The 16915-nt window shown below is 54.3% G+C and overlaps 4 protein-coding genes across 4 annotated transcripts; all 4 read right to left on the minus strand.

Annotated features, from left to right (window-relative positions):
- Nucleotides 1-92: 92 nt before the first annotated feature.
- BGZ61DRAFT_496690 (WW domain binding protein 11-domain-containing protein) lies at nt 93-969 on the minus strand (the record flags this gene model as incomplete). The annotated part of the gene is made up of 2 exons (XM_046251047.1): nt 93-844; nt 897-969. The coding sequence occupies 2 exons, from the start codon at nt 967-969 to the stop codon at nt 93-95; spliced, it is 825 nt and encodes a 274-aa protein (XP_046100257.1).
- An 892-nt stretch (nt 970-1861) lies between these two features.
- Nucleotides 1862-3101, minus strand: BGZ61DRAFT_590999 (uncharacterized protein; the record flags this gene model as incomplete). Its single annotated transcript, XM_046256666.1, has 4 exons — nt 1862-1969; nt 2026-2241; nt 2430-2603; nt 2848-3101. The coding sequence occupies 4 exons, from the start codon at nt 3099-3101 to the stop codon at nt 1951-1953; spliced, it is 663 nt and encodes a 220-aa protein (XP_046100258.1). The 3' UTR covers nt 1862-1950.
- A 4661-nt stretch (nt 3102-7762) lies between these two features.
- Nucleotides 7763-8821, minus strand: BGZ61DRAFT_481582 (uncharacterized protein; the record flags this gene model as incomplete). Its single annotated transcript, XM_046249307.1, has 1 exon — nt 7763-8821. One exon carries the CDS (start codon nt 8819-8821, stop codon nt 7763-7765), a length of 1059 nt encoding a protein of 352 aa, XP_046100259.1.
- A 5251-nt stretch (nt 8822-14072) lies between these two features.
- Nucleotides 14073-15156, minus strand: BGZ61DRAFT_457324 (uncharacterized protein). Its single transcript, XM_046246639.1, has one exon. It carries the CDS (start codon nt 14868-14870, stop codon nt 14355-14357), a length of 516 nt encoding a protein of 171 aa, XP_046100260.1. The 5' UTR covers nt 14871-15156; the 3' UTR covers nt 14073-14354.
- Between the last annotated feature and the right edge of the window lie 1759 nt (nt 15157-16915).

Raw genomic sequence — 16915 nt, forward strand, 5'->3', positions numbered from 1 at the left:
CTGCTGTCGCCTATGCATGATATGCAGTCCATCCACATCAATTGCAAATTGCATTGGAGATTGACGTCTTTGACTAACCTCAATTATTCATCTCAACCCTCCTCGTCATCCACATCCTCCATTATCACATTCCGGAAAGGGCGTCCTTGGGCTGTCGTCGTTGCCGTTGTCGCCGCTGGTGCCTGACCGCTCGTGTCGCCCGTCTTCAGGTAGCCTTCTTTCTCCAACCTGTCTGCCTCCTCCGGCTCCATCAGCCCGCCCTCGCCCTTGCCCTTGTCCATCTTCAGCTTGACCGCTGTCGGCACAAACGCCGACACGGCTTCTTTCCTGAGATCTCGCACCACCGGCTTTGCCTCGTAGACCGTCTTGGCTTCGATAACTGGCGCTTCTTCTCTCTTTGGTATGTTGCCCTCCTCCTCCTGCTTTGCTGCAATCTCTGCGTTCCTCCGTGCGCGTCGCTCCGAGTACCACTTGTCCAGCACCTCTTTCGGGATTGGAGGTGGCGTGTCTCGAGGCATTGGGATATTCTTGACATCCTCGGGAACATCGTCGTCGCTGGCAGTTGCCTCGTTGGAGCCTCTCCTCCTCTTTCCTAGCACACCAGACCTAGAGTCGTCTCGGTTCCATCCTCGACCAAATGACGGCGCCTTATCGCCCAGTGTGTCTCTCGCCTTCTTCACAGCCCGTAGTTCCTTTTCTAGGCCTTCTAGTGTCTGCTCCTCGTGGCGCGTGAGTTTGCCACCGCTCGTTGTGATCTTTTTGAGGTCGTCGATTTGCTTCTGTAGTCGCTCGGGGTTCTTTCGCGCCAGCTGCTCATTTCGACGTCCCTGTACTTCCGCTTTGCCTAAATTCGCGTGTTAGAGTCGCCAGGATTGGTTTTGAAGAAGTCAACGCACCCTTTTTGATTGCTTTAGCCTTGTCAGCTTTGCGCTGGGCTTGAACGGGGTTGTAATTCCGTTCCTTTGGCATCTTTGTCGGTGCTCCGGGTGGCGCTTCTCCTTCGCACAGTGGCTTATGGACAGTCGGGGTATATTTTTAAACCGGTGAATCGATTTCTGAAGGGAGTGACGTGGTTGAAGGCTGGTGAAGTGTTCGATAGGAGAGAATGCAGTTCCTTCTGTCAATGGCAGATCGTGGGGCCGGCCAAAGCTTCCACCAAGCTCGGAGCCTCAAATCTGTGTGCTGACTAAGCTGGTCGCCAGATGAACAACACATAAAGTTACCCTGTAGCAGCAACATTCTGGAAATGTTTTGTTTGAAGACATTGAAGTGCTGTTCTTGAGATCCCTTCCGAGATGCCAGTATTTCAAATCGATTATTTACATTTTCACGTCTTAGTCTCCGTTTGCATGTATTCAAATATGACTGAACTCAGCTTGAAAATAGTACGGCTACAGTTTTGGATCCACCTCATTCACTTCTAAGCGTACCTTCGACACCGATCGCCATGCGCTGAAATGGTTGCAAAGCCAAAGAGACTGTTTCACTACGTATTATGGGACCCCAGTACCTGTAGCCTACCCGCTCCCCACGATGGGAGAAAATAAAAGGGATAAGAAAGCAGCTTAATTGGTAAGAAGAAGAACTAAATGCCCACAGCAACCTGGATAATTTGCTTTGCGTATGATAGTGATCTAATACTAAGCGCAATTGGCATTCAAACACTTTTCTCGAATTTGAGAGGACATGGAACCTTGTGATTTGCATCTACAAATCATTCGACTCAAGTGCTTTCTCCTCGATATAAACTGAACCGTTTCCTCCACGGTACCCAAACCTTTGTCCCGGCATCCTCGACTGTTTCTTGACTATCTGTCAGGCACCAACTCTCAAAATATCTACTACTCCACCGGCTGTTGACATGGCACCAACCCTAAATTCCACCCTGATAAAATAGGAGTAGTGGGTTTGGGATTTGAGTTCATCCTCCCGTTTGAAAGCTAGCTATCATTACCGTCCGTCGAAGCTCCTAGTCGGCATTGCTTAGCCATAAACCATCAGCCGCTCCCAATCCCGAAAACTTACCCCAAGTCATGCCCCATATCAAGGCCATCCGCAGAATTCCGTGCTTTGGGAGCCTTGATGATCTTCGTAAGTTCCTTGGCCTCAACCTCAAGTGGCTTGAAGACATCGTTCAGGTCGGTATGGGATCTTGCACAGAAGAAATGAGCGATGTGCTGGAGACCATCACGGTAAATACTCCATCCATCCAGCACCTTCTGGCATTTCCTTGAGCAGGTCCTTGATGTCGTCAGTGTCCTCTCTCATATCCCCGCCCTGGCCAAATCGAGCGCGAATTGTTGATATCGCTGGTTTGATCCCTTCAATTGCAATGCTTCAGCGTTACGTATGGTCTCGAGCAAGAGCATGACCAAGCCGGGGAATGTCCAAGTTGGCAGCGATGAGGGGTGAACCTACTATCGACTCACCTAGCCGATGCCGTTCGGGTAGTGTCATCTTGCTCCAGCCCTTTCTCAGGAAGAATGACCTTAATAATCGTGATATCAGAAAGTGCCACTTCGCGAAGACCTTGCTTCAGCTCTATGAAGAGATCTGCATGCGGCATCAGCGTCAATCCGACTTGGAAAAGCCGGCTAAAGGGCCTAGTAAGGGTTAATTATATTTAAATCGTCACTGAGCCCTCACATTATAGGTATTTGCTGGCTCACTGGTGTCGCTCCTATCGGATAAATCATTGTTGGCCATCGAGCCGTGTAATACATAATGCCGTGGGGCCGTGTTGACAACACCCATGATCTTTCCCTTGCGATTTGGGGTCTTCTCCTCGTAAGAGAAGTCTCGCGGTCTGTGATGTATTGCTTGCAGAGGGCCGTGGAATTTTTTTACCAACCAGTCTTTCGCTTGTTACCTGTGGAACCGATCCTCCGTAGCCCACTCGTGATAGTAAACAACCTGCTCTTCCATTCTCGCTGGAAGCAACAAAAGTCTGCAATACCCATGATCTTCATGTGGATAATGAGGTTCGCGTCCTCGGCTGAGAGTCGGCGAACAAGAACACGTGCATCTGCAAATGGAGGCAAGGTTGCGTGTTTTGTCGAGTCGAATACCGGCTTCTTCCCCGTGGGCTTGGTCTCGGTCATGGGTGTGAATTCTTCGGATAGAAGATCGCCAAAAACACCACAACCAGGTCTCCGATGTACACATTGGTGATGTCACACTCCGGAGCGCCCCCTTCCGTTCCTGCTTGACTGTGATTATTGGGAGACACCTTGGTTTCGCCCGACCTGTCTTTGCGAAACCGAATGATCTTCTTCTCCTGTCGTCCCTCCTGGCTCATCTAATAAGCCTACAACTTCTAGTTGTAGGCCATGTCTTGAAAATACTTAGGATTGTGGTAAGGCTACACACGGGTGGCACTTTGGGTCTGAAAGTGTACGAGGGAAGATTTGATAAGAAGAAGGGCAAGCGAGGAGTGGGCGAGCGAGACGCAAGCGTCAACTTTTGGGAGCTTAGCCGGGGAAGGCTTGAGGAAGTTGCCCGAGTAGCAGGCAGGGGGTGGTTTCTCGCAGCATTCCCAGAGAATTGTGCGGTTAGTTGGTGGTGTTCCGGAGATCTCAAAGAGAGACGAGGAATGAATCATACGGCATGGCGGGAGCACGCAATAAATGCATATTAAAAGAGGAAGTATGGGAAGTCTGAAAGGGAGGATGATGATTTACACAACAGAGAATGCTCTTTGAATCGCGCACGCTGCATTCAGGCACTGCAAGTACAAACACAAAATGCAGGCACACCTAACTAAGCTATTTGCCCTAGAAATTGACATGGCATTTTAGAAACACCAAGTCCTCACCTAACAGCTTCACCTTCGCACTAAATACCTGCAGCCCGTGGCGTTTTTAGTTTGCCCAAGTTCGTATCTCGAGCCACATTCCTCACCGAAGCTCTCTACACGATGCCTGCTTTTCCAACGACCACCACTTTCAACGCCAACAAATGATCCAAAAAATGGCAAAAAAAAACATACAACAGTGAGGATTCCCCGGTCGTCACCGACCCGAGTACTAATTCACCGCTTCTCAGCTTGACTAAGGGAGAGCGGACGGGATCCCGTATTTTCTAAGAGCTATGGTCGTATGTACCAGAAGTCTCGTCACCACAGCTTGTAAGCGCGGGGAGATTTGACGTGGTGCTCATTGACAATCGGATTTCCAAGGATACTACGCTCAGCACCTCTCAGCAGTCGACGTTCACGGATCGCTCGGGCCCAACATCACCCTCGCACTCTCGTCTCACATCTCGATTTACCATGTCTCCTCCAAATCCAAAGTAGATAAAAGAACTCGGTTTCTCATCGTGAACTGATGGAGCCGCTTTGGCCAACTCACGCATGACGAAGAAGAGGTACCTCGCTGGTGCAGAGATGGAATCGCAAGCTAGCCTCAACGACCCTGGAACAAGTGTAAGTGCCTGTGAGTAATACATGATCATCGAATGATTTTATTATACAGCAAAGTTCAGCTACACAGAACATACCGGATTCCAATCCGCCAAGAGAGAATAAAGGCAATGGGGATGATTCCTAGGTGGCTGATGGAGAGGGAGCCATTCTAGCTCGATCAGATGACCAGTCTGCCTTAGGCGAGCCTGGACCCGATGTGATGAAGGTGAAGAGGACGACGACGATGGGAATGGTGAAGGCGACGACGATGAGCAGGACGACGATGAGGATGAGGATGTCCACAAGGGTGACAAAGAGACAACCTCTAGGGACGCTGTAAACAACCAGCCTATGTGAACGGCCAAGGACGTCGCTTAGCAGTTCAATCTAGATAACCTCTCTGGTACAGCAGGAAAGTCGACTCCGATGGAGAGAGGAGAGCGGGATGGTCCCTTGAGTCCAATCCAATCGATAGCCCTAATACTATAAATGATCCCCTGAGTGTAATGCCTAGATGAACTCGATCCCACGGACGACCCGCGATTGTAGCGATGGCAAAGCCTTGGTTTTAGGCGCTGTATCATGGAGCCGATCTGGCCCGATGGTACCAGACCATGGGGTACGTCGAGAAGGAAAACCTAAAGATGTCATGAAGTTGACGACATATATCGCCACAGGCAACTCTGAAGACTCCACACATTTGTGATATCGCCATAACAGCTTTTGTACCTTAGGCTTTAGGACAAGATACAGGAAGATATAATTACTAATAGACCCTAACATCTGTGTACTGCGCCTAAGTAGTATTGTAGTCTTAGGAAAATCGATTGTAGAAGCTGTTGTGAAGTGCAATAGCAACAAGCAAAGGTAGTGGCAACAAGTACCGCCAAGAAACATATATTCACGGTTTGTGGCAGTGTAAGACAGTTGGTTCGGGATATCTTGGTCTCTACAATCACAATCATCAATATCCCATGTACCTCCTCGTGGGCAAATTACCGGTCTTGGTACGGAGTAGACCATCCCTGTCTTTAAATACATCAGCTCTAGATCCCAGAGCTCATGGCCCCCCAGAACAAAGGTACCATTGTATTATGTCACATGGATATGATGTCTACCAATGCCGTGATGGATGTCAACCTCCCCAATATCCAGACTGTTGTGGCCTAAGAGTGGGTTAGAACAGTTCCCCAACGATTCTGAATGCCCCAATCGTGGATTTCTGGGCAGAACTTTGGTTGCCCACTGGGACAGGATATGCAAGGAAAGCTTTACTCCAATTCCATCAAACCCTTCAGGGAATGATGGAATCCCCGATATTCACCGTCAGCTTGCGAGGGGTGAGGGTGTTACTGACACATCACCGGGTAGCTAGGCACAATATCCAGTTTCATAATACAGGCGAAGGTGAACATGGCACTGACTCATCATGGCGTCAACTTGATCATCTCAGTATCAGTGTAAGTGAAATCAAGAATTGCGATCACGAACGGCGTAGCTTGTACAACCGATGCGGCGTTTTATTCCCCCCTGTTCCAAGCTAGACCAACAACACCCTTGTCCCCGACGTGTTTTTGGTAGCGATATCTGGAGTGAGATAACATGATACGAGACGATAACAAAGTCAATAGATCGGGGCAGGGTTGTAACGAACGGGCCGAAGACCGCAGCCCACTTTGAGCTGGTAAATTGGTCTCGTTCGTTCGCCCCCATCGATCTCCGCCTCTCTCGGAACCAATCACCTGGCTCAGTCATCCCCTCAATAGCCTTGGATGACTCGCTTCGTGCTGGGAAGTCAAGCCAAGGGGGTGTATGATCAACCAAGGCCTGTTGAACATTTCAAACCCACAAGCTCCACTGTCCAGGATGGCTGACGCCTCTCTGTGCGACTGTCACACCCAAAGTGGGAGCAAGGCAAAACTGACAACTGACCAAGGCTAGCATCGACACTCTTCAAGATGGTGGTTGGTACCAAGCTTGTACATGTGAATGATAGACCTCCTCCATCCCCTTGCCACATTTGCGGACCTCAGGTGGATTTCTTAAACGCCTAACTCCGCTGATGTTCCGTCTCATTGTTAATGGATGCTCTCCGCTTCGATGTCCCTACTTGGATCGCTACATATGCCAAGTCACCTATAGCCGCTTCCCAATCTCCCAGGTCGCTAGGCTCGCCGGGGTTCGCGGAAGATGGTAGCTCATCCGGTGTCAGTGATCATTCAAGAGATCGCTAGAGTTGGTACCGGAACGATAGTAGTTGCGGTGTTATACTTTCACAGGCCCTGATACTTGCTCGCCACCATTAGTAACGAACGTAATAAAACGGCACAAAGCGTCACACAGAATGGTCTTGGAAACTGGTATGATATGGTAGTTTTAGTTGTAATTCTTGCGTAATTTATAGAGAATCTAATTCACGGTTTCATTTGCGAACCTGAAACCGGCAGGCTCAATATTCGGCGGCGTATTGGTTTGTTCCCTGGTACGGTTCGACAATGGCGTCGTGAACCTTCATCTCAGACATGGAGTACTGGTATACCGGCCACAACACGCACATTTGGATCCACAGCTACAAGGGGCTGGAAGCGCGTTCGTTTCGCCAATCTGAAACTCGCTAATTGCTCGATATACTTTGGGGAGGGTGGAAATGAGATAGATGAAGCGGTTTTCGCATATCTAGTGAATAATGTACGGTTGTGGATGCCTTTCAACATCCTGGCCCGCTTCATGTCGGCTCTGAGGGTTGTGTAAGAATTGGTCGAGATAAGTCCTGGTCTACTGTCATCGCTTCTATTACGGCTAGTATCGGCTGATAACAGCTATACAATTGTAAGTGCTTGACGTGGCCGTCCGAAGGCCGGTTGTTGTGAACGAGGGCCTCGCATATGCAGGGCGGCAATCCGGCTCGGTCACCGTTCCTTCGCTCCAAACTGAAGAACCATTATCGGACTCGTCAAAAACACATGTGATGTGCAGCCAGACCGAGAACTTGAGGTGGGGTGATACCGCATTGCGTAATGTAACATCGCTCTCCTGGGAAGCGTGATCTCGCAAGCCTCAGGAACATGTCCAGCAAATCAGGGTGGTTTACTTAGACCGGAGGTTTTAGGGTGGCTTCAAGTTCACAGTACTTGTCTACATCTTGATAAAGGTGGCTGACACTTGCAGCGTCAACACATCATAAATGGCTGGATAAGCGTATGGTGGTGGTTTCGAGACATGCAGAACGACAAGAGAGGATGCCAGTGACCTTTGAATAGAATATTCAAACTGTAAATGATAGAAAGACCTTTATAAGACCCTAGAACATGAATGCGCTAAAGAACGCTTAGCATCCGTTCCCTTCGCCGTCGCCGAAAATCAAATCACATTGCTTCCCATACTAAACCGCCTCGCCTCCCACCTCTCCCGGCGCATATTCTCCATCCGGAACGTATCCGCTGGAGATGACGGGGTCTGCAACTGCCCCCCAGGGCTAAACGTTGGCACAAAGTACCGTGGGCTACATCCTCGATCAACCAAGGTCTCGTCAGTGCTCGAGGGGGGCGCTGGAGGAGGACGAGGCGGCGGCGTTCGAGGCGGACGTGACGGCCATCCTGGAAGGCGAGCGGGCGTCGAGTATTTGTTCGGCGAGGGCGTATGTTTTGTGTCTTCGAGGAGCTCTCTGCCCAGGGTGCTCAACGTGGAGGTGGAGCTACGACGTGACCATGGTGAGCGGAGTGGGAGTGGCCGAAACGGTTGCTGCTGCGGTAACGGCGGCATCGATGTTGGGACAGTTGCGGTCAACGGGGGAGGTGTTGCCGGTACTTGGAAGTTCCAGGCATTCTGTCTAATACTAAGTAAGTCAGCAGCCTTAGGAGGAATCGCCGGGCCTGGGGTTGGTGCTGTCGTGCCAACTTGGGCGGCGGTTGATAGGTTTCCGAACGAGGCAATGGACGCAGAGTCGTCGGCCGCAGAAGACCAAGCGTGCTTAAACGAAGCACCTATTCTCCTAAGAAGTGCGGTCCCGGAGCCCTTAGTATGTCGTGAGTTTGGGGAGGTATCGTTCGCTTGGTTTTCGTGTCGTCGATAGATGACATACTCTCTATAAATCTTGAAGCACACGAAGACCGTGAGGCCAAGCACAATACCAACGCCGATAGTGCCGCCCACGATAGCTCCTGTTGCGTTATGTTTCTTAGGATGTTCATGAGCACGAGCATTGTGAGAGATGGTTATTCTGCCCGACGGCTTGCCCAAGAAGTGGTGTCCTCGGATACCCAAGGTCGACGAGTTGGTTTTCGTTTCCTCCCACACATCGTCGTTCGTGTAAATTGGCATCGCATCGGTTGGGCCGAAGGTCTTTAGTGTCAAGAGACAGGCAAGGATGTACATCGAGGCGCGTGGCGGCCACGCGGCGGTCGATCGGTCGGTCGGCATGTTCGCGAGTTGTCGTGGACATCGGGGAGCCTGGCATCGGGCGCCATGGCAAAGACGCCTCGATGGAACATTAAGTATCACGAACACGGTTCGGTACACTGCGATGGAAGCGGCGGTCGGGCAAGAATAGCATCGATTCGGCTACGTCGACAAAGGACTTTTGTCCAGCAACACGGTGCCTTTGTTGAAGACTCTCCCAGGGATGCCCCATGATGCACCCTTTGGATATCCCCCGTGCGTACGTGCTGCCAAAGAAAATCCATCTCAGTCCCCTCCAACACCGTATTCCGCTCGGTCCGTATCGACGGTTCGTATTTCGCTCAATGACGTCGAGCAGGAGGGACAAAGCCGGTGCGTTGACCGTCGGCATCAAAGGGCGCCGGCGATGGGAGGATGAAGGAGATGCTGTGTACTCTTCCAGACCAGACCAAGAGGTGCATTCCGACTCGGGAATTCTTTGAGCAAGAGCGCGCAAAGAAGCAGCTCACCGCACAAGATAGCGGACATCACAGGGAATCACGAGTGATCGGGAGGGGGGAATAGAGGCAGATTTATGGTGGCAGGGTCACGGGCTTCGCCCGCCACTCTTGCAGATAAGCTGAGGTACAGAGTTTTCATAGATATGCTTTTTCCTTGCAATGCATTGCCAGATGGTGCAATAAGTCGCTACGCAACTGATAAAGGAGCGTGCGGTATTGCGAGGGCTCAGTGATGATTGGGAGACGCCCGCTATCTATCTAATCTCCATCCCTTGACGGACGGCAAGGGCGGGCAGCTGCCTCATTAGACATGCAAGAAGGGCTTGTCTCGGACAGGGCAATGCGCAGAATGATAAGGAATTACCGTCTGCGAGGAGGTGTATAAAGCCCTCCCATCCGCTCAGCCGCAGCTGCTCAGCTAGATCTGGGAGGTTTTGGGACGCCTTACGACCCACGATCCCATTCCCGGGCGACGGCCCAAGCCAACAAGCCATCGCCTCTCGACTGGATCCCAGCCTCGTCAGCCCTCCTCGACGGACTGTCCATCTCGGCAGCCATTCGGATCAAGGGGACTCGGGATCCGACTTGGCCCTTTGATCCAATAATGCACATTGCCAACCCCAAGGCTCTGTACTGCAGCCTTCGAAGGTTCAGCGAATCTAGATGGCCCATGTCGCCCATGAACTCAGTCGACTTTCTCTACCCTTGCTCGTCGATCACATCCTGGCGCCCAGGGCAGCTGGACCGAAGGGCATGTCGACAGCCTGCACCGGATCCCTCTTCCGCAGCCAGACCCCAGAAGACCCCCCACGCCCAGGATTGAATCATTTCTCTCGTTTCTGCAGGCTCGTCCGCGTTGGATCGCGACAGCCAACAGCGCCAGCCTCCATCCAGGCCAGACGTCTTCACCGTCGTTGACCACATTTGCCATGTAAGAAAATGGCTGCCGCCGTTGGAGGCGATTATCGACCATCGAAACGGAGCTACCTCTAGTTCGTTTGGGCTAGCCTTGCGCAGTCCCAGTTCCTCAGCCCCAAGCCATGTGCCTCGTGTCTAATTGACCGAGACTAGAGAAATCGGGATCTCGCCAGGCGACCGGACGGACTGGTCAAAACGGGCGACGGGCATCGGACCGGGGACCTGGACAAGCAGTCCCGTCAAGCACGACAGCCTGATGCCCCAGCCGCGTTGGTTGAGAGATATATTCCAAGCACGCTGCGGGCCCAACGCGGCCGCTGGCGCTGGCCACTCGTCGCGAGATCTGATCTGTCCCATCGCATCGCAACGTTCGTAGGGTGACTCTGGACATGACATATTAATATCTGTCTGTATCTCTGTGTCCACACCGCTTTGGTGGGCCAGTACCTCAGAGTCCCAGCGCGCTATTCGCTCTAGCCCATGGACTGCAGCTCTTCGCATCACCCACCCCGGACAGAATTACCCCCCATGTCGGTCCGAGCAAGTAGCGATCCAGTTAATGGCTGTGTGGGAGTATGTACATACTTACGGTTCCCAGAAGCGCTGGGAGGCGATTCGCCGTGCTGGACTCCCGGCCGATGCCCGCAGTGATGTACGGAGTAACCACCCCAGCACATCGTTCAATGTGCACACACATTGGTCCTCTGTGGGGTCCCCGTCATGCAGTTCGATCCTCCCAGTATCGGACTTTATTCCACCGGGATTTCAAATCCGGGTGGATGCCAGAGCATCCAGAGAGTGGCATCGTCGCATACTGCACACACATACAGTGCTGAGGAATATGTAGACGCCCCGGCTCAACCGGGAGATCCTTTCGCGCATTCACAAGGGGCAGGCGTTGATTCCGGTCCGTACTTTGCAGAGGAGTGTACACTTGCTGTTTTTAGACCGTTGCTGACAGACTTCCGACTTTGGACGGTTGGCGTTAGCTTGACGCTCATCAATTAGCAGTAATAAATAGGGTTCAGTAATTAGGGTTGCGTGTAAGACCTCATGGCAGCACAGACAAGTTTTGTTGATGGCCTTCGATCTGGGCGCTGATGGTCTTGACCGTTGATCACATCCTTGCGGAGCCTGGTCCATCAACATGGGGCCCTCGAGATGCGAACCAGGTTGGCCAGATCGTCTTCGAATCAGACCATTGACAAGATGATTCGAGCGAGAGTATGGGGTAAGATGTGTTCCTTGTCAGCAGCTTATGCCACTGTATAGCCGTGTATGTACTCTGGTACTTCGTACTCTCGTCAACTCGCATTGGCGGAGCCTGGTCATCGTCTGAAACCCGACTGAGCATCGATCGCTCCCGTTTCGGGCTCCCCAGGTTGGTTAGGTTGTGTGGGATCTATGTTTTCCCGGAGCCATGGCATTCCTCGTAGTGGCATGGCGTCTCCGAGAGTAGACTTCAAGGCTAGGCCGCTGGCCTTGCTCAGAGTGCCTAGCACGGGCCCTTGAATCAGTTTGCGGGCGCAACTTGAGATGAGAGTCAGAAAACCCACTCGCAAGTAATCAACAAATGTCATGCTCATCGGCATCAGCTGAGGGCCAGGCTGCTCATCGGCATTGCGCTGCCTCAGGTCTCTCCCGTTGGCGCGCTGGGGGGCCGGCGCAGTACCGTGCTATGAGCGGGATACCCTTCTTGGCATCCCAGGACCAGGACAAATCTGCCAGTGCCTCCCTGTATTCGCAGCCCGCACGCGTTGCGACGGCAATATTCACAGCTCAGCTCACCCGATGAAGCAAGCTGGATGGACTGAGCAGACCCTGCAGAATCAGGGACAGCTGTCGTACCGCCGGCTGGGGAGCCTTGAGTTTGGCATGGCCGCTGAAAGTGTGTCTCCATGGCTCCGGGCCATGTCCCCATAACCGCCATTTCTCCGGAGCTGAACCCTGAAGCCGTGCTGCTATGTACGGCTGGGATCGCCACCAAACACCAAACGGCCGCCAGAGGCCGACATGTCGGGACAGGGAAGAGGTCGCCGGAATGACTCGTGGAAGTAGAGGATGGGCATTTCCGTCTTGCAGCCAGAGTGGGATGAATGCCGGTTACTGGACGCTGACTGCCGCAAATACAGTGCGTGGCCCTCGGAAGGCTAGAAGGCTAGGAGTTGCTAGCTCCCCTGGGCGTCGGGCTGGGATGGAACATGTCGGGAGAAATAGGCGTGGTCGAGGACACCACCCAACACCAACACTAACACCATCACCATCACAAACACCACCACCACGGCGTACCAAGCTTCCAGCACCGCACCATAATACCCCCGTCCGTACTCCGTAGCATGTACCCGGGACCAGCTCTGCCATAGGGAACTAGCTCTCGCACCAGGTCTCGGCAACCGCTCTGGCCACCATCTCCACCCACCTTCATCGAGCATCTGGCGCCAGCATGTGAGAGGGAGGGAGCACCATGGGGAGACTCTCCAGGGCCTCAAGCACGCCCAAAGGCTCAACAAGGCCCTTCACGAGCGCCAGCCCGCCCCCTCCCCTGTCGACTCGTGGGTTCAAGTGGGGGTCCGACACGGCGTTCCATGCGAGTGCTTGCGAGGCGGCGTCAGGGCCCCACTGAGTCTGTACCCAGTACGCATCATGGACCGTGACCACTGGTGCTGTCACTGGAGCATCTGGCTGGGCGTACATATGCCACTAAAATAAGCATCTGTAGCCAGGGGATCTTTTTGCCAGTTTGCGTCTACTGCTGCATGTGTGAACATTTGATTCTTCTAATGGAAATTCCGCCTGCCGAGGTGCTGAGCTTGGCGTATTCGAATATTGGCGCTGGAAGGAGGATGGCCTCTTTGACCATGAGAATTTGGTCCATCACGCTGAGCCTACCCAGTCGCCAACGTCGCCACAGGTGTCGCATGACCCCTCCCGTAGTCCCACCCCTCAATCAACTTCTGTACGCGGACGGGCAAGGAAGAGCTGTCCTTCAGACTCCCCCGGAACGGTGGGGAGTTGCGACAGAGGGCAATCCAGGCCGCAGATTGGTGGGCTTGCCACCCACACAAGCTCAGGCTGGGCTGGGCAGCCTCGTCAGCCTCCAACTTGAGCTAAGGGTTCAAGCTTGAATGAAGGCAACCGTCTCGCTTCAGAATGGCCCAGCCACGAGTCCTGGCCTTGGAAGTGGTTGGCGTCGCCGACATGAAACTGGCAGCTCTTTTCAGCGGCGTGAATGGTTGCAGCCCAGACGTGTTCTCAGGGTGTAGGATTTGGTGAAGAGAGCCTCGGGGTGCTCGCCTGCAACTCGAGAATATGGACAGAGATGGGCCGCGAATGAAGATGCATGGTCATGCGATGGACAAATGCTCTCTTGTTTTCGGTCTCGTATGTGCGCGCCTCCAAGGCAACAGAGAGACCAAATCAAGCAGACTGGCTTTAAGGCTAAACTCAGGACGGAGCCGCAGCCGCAGCCGCATCCTCCATGCTCTGTCTGTAAGTACCGCAGCAGTACCGGCGACTTGGCAGCTAGACGGCCTGCAGCTTGATCTCGTCGGTGGCTTGCAGCCATGAAGAAGCAACTATTCCTATTCGAACGGCAGGCTTTGCTGCGCAAGTCCCTGCACATCTAAGCAGAGGTCTACCGCACCAACGCAACCGAGGAAAGGGTATTCTTTTCTCGTGGGTTACTGAGAGCACATTGATGATGAGTGGTGCGGGACGGGGCGAGAAAGCGGGGTGAGGGTGTTGATCAGTGAGGCCCAACTGCATCTCCATCTCGAGAGGAACCGGCTTCGGACAGAGGATTTAGTCTGAGGAGGGCCGATTCTCCCAGTCCAGCAGGACTCTGCACTATGTACCCGGAAGCCGTGCCGCGTGGGATGCATGTGGCGTTCGGCCAGATGGCCCCGCCATCCAGCTTATCCTGGGACAAACCAGGGCGACCCTAGCTCTCCAGCCCATGGCCGTGGGGCCAGCCGGGCAGAGGGTTCCCTAGATGCAGCATCCTCCGAGGCGTCTTGGAGATTGAACCCCCATCCCCATTTCCGTTTCTGTTTCCGCGAGGGGGGAAGCTGCACCTGCACTGAGGCAAATTGTCTCCGACAACAACAGCAACATACATAGTACATGGGACTCCGTACTTAGCTGCTGAACGGCGAGGTCCCGCGATGCAGGAGGGCGGACCCCCACCGCCAGGCCACCCAACTTCGGAAAAGATGAAGGTGAGTTGTGATCGGTGGTTCATGGAAGCTCGGGGCATGTTGGGCCAGGCGTTCCCACGCGACAACCCGAACGGGCGCTCCATCAGCAGCGTTGGGGGTCCGAGACAGTGCTGGGTTCGGCGAGCGGGAGGTGTATGAGTCAAGCCACACGAGTCGAGGGGGCGTTCTGGTAATAGCACGAAGACCTATTTCAGAGCAACTAGTGCCTATACTCCTCCGTATTAGCAGCGAGGAGTCTGGCCCGGCCGAGACGGCCACCAGTAGCAGGGAGGGAAGGCTTCCAGGCCATGGGTGGTAACTAACGCACGTCTGGCCCGCTGGGTATCCGTAGGCAGGTTTGCGGATGTAGGATGGAGTGTTTAGGTCCATAGGTCCACAGGTCCACGACTCCACTGCCACACGGTCGATCCACCTGCACAGCGTTGGCGCGCGCATCGTCACTTGGTCCGTGGCCGGAGTGCCATGGTCCGTGATCCACGGCCGCGGTCGCTCGTCGTCATACCTGGAGTCGAGTCGGGGACGCCTGCGAGCACGGCTCCATGCGACTCGCGACAGGCGACAGGCCGACAACCCTCGGCCCCTTGACCCATGGACTCGGAGACCAGGGCGTAGCGCCCCCCCGACAGACAGCGAACAGGCCAGACCCAGACTCCTCGAGTCCTATATCGCTGCGCTGCGCTGCGGTGGCCGACGCCCTGAGTTCGGCGCGTGGGTCCGCGACGCCATCGTCGACGGTCTTTGCCCGAGGACCGAAGGGGAGACGGCCAGTCATGTCATTGGCTTTCGTCAGCCCATCGAGCATGGAGCGACTTTGTTGCGGCAGCAGCTACTACTCCTGTATGTGCTTGGTGCGTGGGTGCGGATGGTCGGTCGGGGGCCCTGTAGTTTGTGTAACGGTCGCCCCCTCGGTCTGCCTGCAATGTGTTGCTGGGGTGGATGGGCGAGCGCGGGATGATGACGGCGATGCCCTGGGCCTGGGCCGTGTGTGGTTGTGTGGTTGTGTGGTGTTGCGCATTGGGGTTACCGCCGTAGGCGAGTCGGTAATTTTCTATGCGTCGCTCCCCTTTGGCCCGTGGGCTGGCGCGCCGTGAGGGAATGCTGAGCAATGTCAGAACCGGCACCTTAGTGGGCAGGGACCGAGTGCCAGCTGCCAGCTAAAGAAACTTGGTGTGCTCGGCAGCCGGCGGAGGGCGCTGGCAAGTGGCTCCGGGGGGGTGCCAGGGCGCTGGAAGGCTGCTGGGAGACAGCGGGAGGTGGGAGTCCATCCCCTCCAGCTCCCACCGTGTACAGTTCCCTATGGCCTGCAAATGCCCGGTGGGGGGAGTGGGAGAGGTGGGAGAGTGGCCCCCCAGTACCTCTTCGCTGGAGTTGAATGTGCGGAGGTACCACGGTCGGCCCCTGTCATGACGGGCAGCCCCCCACTGTCCCACTATGGCCTCCACTCACAGCCGGACCTGGTAAGCTACCATGCCTGTGGCGCGGCCGTCATCTGGGTGCATGTACTCTGTACTTGGTACTGCGTACGACATGCTAACCTCCGTCCGTCGAAGTCGAAGTGGAAATCGAAGCAGACGCAGAAGCGGATGCGACATGGGGTGGGTGGGAGCTATTGCTGCTGCTGCGGCGTTGCAAGGAAAGGCAAGGCAAGGCAAGCAACCTGGTCAACCCAGTAACTCCCTAGGTACACACACAACTCAGGTAACCTCAACGACGGCGGGTGTGATGGGGATGGATGGGATCTTCAGGCCGGAGCCTTCTGGGGTGCGTGGACGGTCGTGTATCGCGTCCGGTCCCCTCTCTTTCTTCTCCATGCCGTCCGTCACATCCCAGGCTTCCCTGCCTTACATGGCATTATTACCCACTTGCTGGTCTCGCTCGTAGCTACTATGTACTCCCAGTTACTACCTACTCCTCACGGTCTCACCTCACTCACTCCATTCCCCCAGTGGCGTTGTGGATGCCGCTGCTGCATCGGGATGCTTTCGCACGAGTCTTTGCCGGATCTAACGCGGGCCCGGGTTCCAAAGTTGTCATGGTCCAGCGCCGGCCACGGCGGCGGTGGCCAGTGACAGTTCAAAGCCCCCGTAGTCTTGCGTCTCCAGCACCGAAGGATTGGCCTTGGAGTGACTTGAGTGCCTTGAGTGGTGCCCTGTTGAGTGAGCGACGACGCGGAGCACTAACAAAACCCAACGGGCCCCCCCCCCCCCTCCCATCGCAAACGAGTCCTCATCCTCGTCCTCGGCTTGTCCTCCAGTCTCTAGTCTCCATCCAGTCTCCATCCAGTCTTCAGTCTCCATTCTCCAGTCCTCCGCTACTACCTACGTACCTACTTCCCCCGTTCCCCTCCGCCTCGTTCCCCTCCAACCCTCCAACCCTCCAACCCTCCACTTCAACCCTCCACCTCAAATCCCCCCCGGCATGTTCCTTGGTTTCTTTCCTCGCCGTTGCTATTCCCTCGAGACCAATACACCGTCACTTTT

The sequence above is a fragment of the Ilyonectria robusta genome (assembly GCF_021365365.1).
Source record: "Ilyonectria robusta strain PMI_751 chromosome Unknown BGZ61scaffold_19, whole genome shotgun sequence".
In the NCBI taxonomy this organism is placed as follows: Eukaryota; Fungi; Ascomycota; class Sordariomycetes; order Hypocreales; family Nectriaceae; genus Ilyonectria; species Ilyonectria robusta.